Source organism: Palaemon carinicauda, chromosome 32 (assembly GCF_036898095.1).
Source record: "Palaemon carinicauda isolate YSFRI2023 chromosome 32, ASM3689809v2, whole genome shotgun sequence".
Taxonomy (NCBI): domain Eukaryota; kingdom Metazoa; phylum Arthropoda; class Malacostraca; order Decapoda; family Palaemonidae; genus Palaemon; species Palaemon carinicauda.
Window position 1 is genome coordinate 16590650 of NC_090756.1, and position 7500 is coordinate 16598149.

The 7500-nt window shown below is 38.4% G+C and overlaps 1 protein-coding gene across 6 annotated transcripts in view; it reads right to left on the reverse strand.

The window, feature by feature from the left end:
• LOC137625285 (putative fatty acyl-CoA reductase CG5065) overlaps positions 1-7500 on the reverse strand; it is a 69409-nt gene that overhangs the window by 12425 nt on the left and 49484 nt on the right. For 5 of the 6 annotated variants that reach the window (XM_068356088.1, XM_068356092.1, XM_068356089.1 and 2 more), the window contains exons 2-3: positions 4816-5692; positions 2039-2287 (exon numbers count right to left, since the gene is read on the reverse strand). In XM_068356088.1, coding sequence (XP_068212189.1) covers positions 2039-2287; positions 4816-5010 — 444 coding nt within the window. In that variant the 5' untranslated portion in view covers positions 5011-5692. The remainder of the gene's footprint in view (positions 1-2038; positions 2288-4815; positions 5693-7500) is intronic. The other variant, XM_068356093.1, reaches the window with a different exon arrangement.

Below are 7500 nucleotides of genomic sequence, written 5' to 3' on the forward strand. Positions count from 1 at the left end.
TAAAAGATTATTTGATTAACCCTTTTACCGCCAGGCTATTTGGAAATTTCCAACCCTTAACCCCAAGGGGTTATTTTTTATTCAAGCACATTTTGCAGTATATATTTTTCAAATTGCTCTAACAGCCTTAATTTTTGTCATAGAGAGGTCAGGTTGGTCTCATTCTCTTGGAATATGCCTGAATTTTCACAAAAAATTATATAAAAAAAAAAAAATTGTAAATAGCATTTTTTTGCAGGGACGTACCGGTACGTCCATGGGGGTAAAGAGATGTGTTTTGTGAAACGTACCAGTACGTCCTTTGGGGGTAAAAGGGTTAATACTGTAAAATCATAATTTAGCTGGGGATTCCGTATCATACGCTGTTGATCACATGAATGCGTAACATATGCATATCTCAAATATACTTCTTTTTAGGTTAAGTTCCACTCAGAAAGTTAAAAGGGCCTCTCCAAAAAGCTTAGTTATTTCAAAATACAGTACTGTACAGTAAAGGTTGGTAAAGGAGAGATCAATTACTAGCAGGTAATTTGAGGAAGTGGCATTCGTGGAATTTCAAACTCTCCTAATTACATATTCTATGATTGTTTTACAAAGCTAGCTAAAAGGTCTTCATTAAAATTCTACAATGCTTCATAATATGCATGAAAAAAGCACTGAAATTATTACCCTTGTCCTGTATACTTCCTTATACCATGAAAAAGTAACTGAGGGACTAAGACTGATGGGAAGAAAGCAGAGAATAATACAAATGAAAAGAAGAACAGAAGAAATGAGAGAGACAGAAAGAGAACTGAGGGAACAAGACTGACAGGAGGATAACTGAGAGACTGATGCTAATGGAAACAGAAATGAAGGACTGAGACATGAAAAGAGAACTGAAGGAAAGAAAGGGAGAGCTACAAAGAGAATAAGAATATAATGTATGGATACTAAGGGCAGAGCAAGATCATGAAAGACAGCAAGGAAACCGTCGAAAAGCAGCGGAAAGATGTATGTGTGAGAATATGGAAAGTACTCTTTATGTAAGGTTCTAAATTTTTGGCAAGGTTCTGAAGATTTTGCAAAGCTTTGATGCTTTTGCATGGCTCCATTATTCAGAAGAAATAAACACATACATGATCTTTCTAAAATAAGTACAGTGATACCTCTGGATACGAAAGTTTCTGCTTACGAAAAATTCAGGGTACGAAAAGCGATACAAAGATTTTTATGCCCCAGTATACGAAAAAATTTTCAGGATATGAAAAGCTTACAAGATCCCAACTCGTCGCTGAGAGTACAGTACCTTTTTTTTTCAGGGTATCAACCCTTAATTTAGGTGTACAGGTAACAATACACCTTCACTGATCCAAATGCTTTACATACAATACCGTAACTTTTATACAGTAGTAAAGAAAACGGACCGTTTTCTTAAGGCTTGGAGGGGATAACTAGGCTATAACTACATTATTGAATAATCTCATGGTGGTTTCTGGAATGGATTAGGCAGTTTTTAACGGTTGGGTTAATTATTGAATGATAGAAATGGCTGCATTGCATGTTTATTACTACAGTTTAGAGTGTTTATGAAAGAAAAGGTGTCTTTTCGTAAGGCTTGGAACGGATTAGGCTATTTACATGTAAAACGCGACTCAGGATACAAAAAAATCAGCATACGAAACCGTATTCTGAACGGATTACTTTCGTATGCTGAGGCATCACTGTATAAGGAAAAAAATAAATGTAAAATAAGAGGTGGGTGGCACTGTATGTGTATGAAAGATAAAATGAACTGTTCGTGTACGGTACATAGCAACTGGCAGTATGGAAGTTTCTTGCAAAGAGTTTCATCCTTAATTTTGGAGTTGATAAATTAATAGTGGCAATGACCATCTTGGTCCTTTTATGTTTTTCAGAGCCAGACCTCATTATGGAAAATGGCTTACTATGGAAATAGCAGGTACACAAGTAAGCTAGTGTCATCGGCTGCGAACCATCTAATCATGAAAATCTAACTAACGAAAAGAATAAACTATTCCAAAGCAAAAAAACACACCACTAATTTATCCATCTTGTGACAGAGTTCTATCAGCCTTTTTGTGCCCAAGACATTCATCTGGAGAGATAGCTTCAGGGGATCGTCGAACTTCACGGTCGCCGCTGCGTGGAACACCACCGAGACGGAGGTAGCCAGCGTCGAGGCATCGGATGTCGAGATGCCTAAGCCGGGAAGGGTGATGTCTCCTTGGATGGGCATGAGCTTCTTCAAGACCTCAGGTGACGTCCCCCGGAGGTGGTCAAATAACTGGAAATTATAATTAAAGTTAAATTCAAACCTTTTAGCAGTCATTGTCTGGATCTCCCTGGTCCTAACTTGATGGAGAGGGGGACTGGGCATTCCCTCTGCCATTCATGAGTGACTTTTTAACCAAACAATGGGATAATGAATTAAATCTAAAATTGTATAACTGCTTGAATTCATAAAAATGGCAAGATACTTGAAACTGAATTTAAATCAAAATTATAATTCAAACAACCAATGAAATCTATCCAAAATGTCAATGAGATTATATTGAAAATAGAACATCTATTGACATCCATAATAATGATAAATCAATTGAAAAAAATAAAAATTACATTTGAATTCAAACAACTGTCAATAAACACTCCACATCACCAAGCAGTTAAAATGCAATTGTTTATTAACCCTTTTACCCCCAGGCTATTTGGAAATTTCCAACCCTTAACCCGAAGGGGTTATTTCTTTCCCAGCACATTTTGCTGTATATTTTTTTTTAATTGCTCTAACAGCCTTAATTTTTGTCATAGAGAGGTCAGGTTGGTCTCATTCTCTTGGAAAATGCCTGAATTTTTTCAAAAAATTATCAAAAATATGAAAAAAAAATTTTATAGCATTTTTTTGCAAGGATGTACCGGTACGTCCATGGGGGTAGAGGGATGCCTTTTGTGAAACATACCAGTACGTCCTTTGGGGGTGAAAGGGTTAATGTTATGAATTTCTGACATGTGATACAGGCAACCAATCAAATGGCAACTTTTTTCCCCGACCTTATCAGTCCCACTGTATAGCAGGGTTGGCCGTTAGGAGTTAAACATTTTCCATGTAATTTTCTACTCCTTCCATCTTTTCCCCAGTCCCCATTACATCCATCCATCTATTCTGTTGACACCCCACACTCCCATCAATGGCATGGTCTTAGGTCTCTTGATTGATTCCACCTCCCCCCATTTTTATTACATAGCCATAGTATCTCAGGCAAGAGACTCTTTAGCTATGTTCTCTAATCTTGGGTAGTGCCATAGCCTCTGTACCATGGTCTTCCACTGTCTTTGGTTAGAGTTCTCTTGCTTGAGGGTACACTTGGGCACACTATTCTATCCTATTTTTCTTCCTATTAGCTTGTTAAAGTTTGTTATAGTTTATATTGGAGATATCTATTTTAATCTTGTTGCTCTTCTTAAAATATTTCATTTTTTTTTTTGTTTCCTTTCCTCACTGAGCTATTTTCCCTGTTGGGGCCCCTGGGCTTATAGCATCCTGCTTTTCCAACTAGGGTTGTAGCTTAGCAAGTAATAATAATAATAATAATAATAATAATAATAATATACCACATATTCTTATATCTTCGACTCCCTTATTTCCAGTAGTGATATTCCAGCAATCCATTTAACCATCCTCATCCTGGTTCTTTCCAAAAGTCCCTCCTCTTTCCACTAAAATGGCCAAGTTTCTGCCCCATATAATAGTACTGGATTGATAACTGTCTTATAGACTGTAAATTAACCCTTTTACCCCCAGGCTCTTTGGAAATTTCCAACCCTTAACCCCCAGGGGGTTATTTTTTCCCCAGCACATTTTGCAGTATATATTTTTTAAATTGCTCTAACAGCCTTAATTTTTGTCATAGAGAGGTCAGGTTGGTCTCATTCTCTTGGAAAATGCCTGAATTTTCTCAAAAAATTATCAAAAATGAGAAATTTTTTTTTTACAGCATTTTTTTGCAAGGACGTACCGGTACGTCCATGGGGGTAAAGGGATGAGTTTTGTGAAACGTACCAGTATGTCCTTTTGGGGGTAAAAGGGTTAAAGGTTGCTCATGAAGGGCAGAGGCAAGGGACAATGACACTGCCCTATCAAGCTGGACAATGCCTAGAGACTGACCATATATACATGTGATCAGCCCCCAAGCTAGGACCAAGGAGGGCCAGGTAATGGCTGCTGATGACTCAGCCGGTAGACCTATAGCCTCCCCCAAACCCCCATCCTTAGCTCACATGGATGGTGAGGTTGCAGTGACCAAAGAAACTAACAAGTTTGAACGGGACCCAAACTCCAGCCTGGCGTTCACTATTCAGGGGCGTTACCATATTGGCCACTACAACCCTAAATCATAATTCAGGTAAACAATAGCAATTCAAATTAATTGGTCTCATAAATAATCAAATTAAATTTCAAACAATGGGCGATTTTCTAGATAAAATGAGAAAATTAAAAAAAATCATATCTAATTTTAAATAATTATTTCCATAAATGGCTATAAATCTAAAAATTATATTTAATGTTAACATCTGTAAAATAAGTGATTAAGAGTAAACTTGAAAAGCTTTAGGCCTCCTGTATTCAAGTAGGCAGAGGAAGGGACAGAGAGACGATCTGAACGGATGCAAACACCCTTATTATTAAAAAAAAAATAAAAATTGAGGGACCCTATTTTCAAAAAAAAAAAAAAAAAAAAAAAAAAAAAAAAAAAAAAAATTTGAAAATGCAAATTATGACCCAACCAAAAAGATCCCAAACAACCAAACACTCACCTTGGAATTCAGGAGTTCATCCAACCTGGCTTTGATGTCATTCTTGGCCTTCGGTCTCATCAGGAGGTATATGTTGGCTATGCCGGGGCATGATCTGAGCAATTTCTCCACCAGGACTTTGCCCATGAACCCCGTGGCTCCGGTGATGAGTATGGAACGGTCATTGTAAAACTCGGTGACAGAACTGGCACTCATTTTGAACCACTTTAGTTCGAGTTCAGTATGAAAATTACGGTGTTTTTTTATTTCTGATATTTCTCCACTAGGATAAACTTAGGGAGAGATTCTTTAGGGGAAAAAGAATGAGGGTAATATAGTATAAGAAAACTTTAAAGGGAAATCTTATTGTTGAGGAATACTTTCACACACACACACAAAATGTTTCTCACTTCGTTTCTTATAAATCGATTCCGTCGATTGGTATTCTGTCTCAAGGATTGCATGACACGTCCTTCAAACACACGCACATACACACACACAGAGGGCTTCAGCTTACAAAATTCATCACAGCACCACGTGCTGTTCCTTCATAAATATTGCCTCACGGATTCACAGCCAGAAGATTTCCTCAGGAAGTTCTACGTCAACATTGAAGCATAACGAACGATTGTGTATAAACAGATGATGAATAAACGTGATATTTCCTCTGAACTAGGATATAAATTAGCACTCTTTACATATGGAATCACACCACTTCTCGAAGTAAGAGTACGTCTTTCGTTGAGATTAATCTGGAGGGCTGGATTCAGCTTTGTTTGCAGGGGGAATTATTTGGAGTCTTTATGCCCTGTTCCATAAGTCCTCTTCGCGGGCAGTGAGTTCAAGGGATATGTCATCGTCTGTCGCGTTAAAACTGCCCTTCAAGAGCACGTTCAACCTGGAAAGAAACAGAGAGTAACTTTTAAAAACACGCCAACATAAAAAGTAAACAAGTATGGAAAGTAAATCTTTCAAAAACATATGATTAAAATACTGAAACTATCAAGTTGATGAATACATATTAATTGACACATTAGTCATCTTTTCAATTCGGAGAGAAACATATTCGGTAACCTCATTTCATAATAAGAGTAGCCTTTACAATACAACTTTTCTGAAGTGATATAAGTATACTAATTTTGCCATTATGCATACCAGCAAAAAATGGATGGACAGACACTCTTAAATACCCAATATTTACCCTAAACAAAAACTCAAATAATCATTACTGAGGTTAATAATTTAGTATTACAGGAACACCTATGGCACAGCTACTCCACGGCACTAGAATAAAATCATCCCCACTTTTAAAGGTTTTAAAGGCAATTCATGAATGACAGTGGCAAGGGACAGTGACAATGTCATAGCTAGCAGGACAATGCCCAAGAGACTGACCATATATATAATCATCAACCAAGCCCTTTCTCCACCCAAGCTACGACCAGGCAGAGCCAGGCAATGGTTACTGATGACTGAGCAGGTAGACCTATACGCTCCCCCGAATCCCCCACCCTTAGCTCACAAGGATGGTGAAGTTGCAGGCACTACAATTAATCACCGAGTTTGAGTGGGTCTCGAACCCCCGTCCGGTGGATCCTCAGGCGGGGTCGTTTCCAATAGACCCCCAAAACCCATGAATGGACAGACAGGGCATACAACTTACAACCAGCTGTTAATAGAGACGAAATTCTGCCTCTACGACAACAGTCCTCTTTCTATGACCTGGTGATTCTTATACGCCACCTAAAGCATAAGAACTTTCAAGTTCCATCTTCCTTGCTTTATATGAAACAAAATCGAGAAAAACCACAACTTGGCAACTCTTCTTCGGTCACGTGGCTAAAATAATCATTACTGACTCTCCGCGGATTGAAATGGCACTGTCTGGGCGCCCAAGGTTAGGTGATAGGGGCAACATCAATGGTCATGTCCTGAGAGAGAGAGAGAGAGAGAGAGAGAGAGAGAGAGAGAGAGAGAGAGAGAGAGAGAGAGAGAGAGAGAGAGGTGGGGGGGAAAGGGCTTGAAGAACGTCTAGATGACTCATTGATTAAGACAGAAAGCATAAACGCCCCCTCCCCCCGTCCCCCCCCCTCATGAATAAATTTAGGAGTGGAGAGAAATTTGTTGAAGCCACGAGATTTAATCAACTCCAGAAGAAGGTGAAGACGAAGAAGCATGCAAGTAATTTCAAGGACGATTATCGAAAGTAGCTCCTCTGTCGGAACAACCTGTTCTCTCTAACCCCCCTCCCCCCTTCCCTCTCACTCCCTAAACTAAAAAGAGGGAGGTGGGGGGTATCATTCACTGTGACAGACAGGCTGACGTCGACGAATCCCAGATAAATAGGTCAACTGGGAGATCAGGTATGACTGTTGCTATGCAAATTTAGATTATTATTATTATTATTATTATTATTATTATTATTATTATTATTAATAATAATTGCTAAGCTTCAACCCTAGTTCGAAAAGCAGGATGCTATAAGCCCAGGGGCCCCAACAGGGGAAAATAGCCCAGTGAGGAAAGGAAACAATGGACAATAAAATATTTCAAAAGCACTAACAACATTAAAATAAATATTTTCTAAATAAACTATAAATACTTTAACAAAACAAGAGGAAGAGAAATAAGAAAGAATAGTGTGCCCGAGTGCACCCTCAAGCAAGAGAACTCTAACCCAAGATAAAAATGGAGATCAATGAAGTA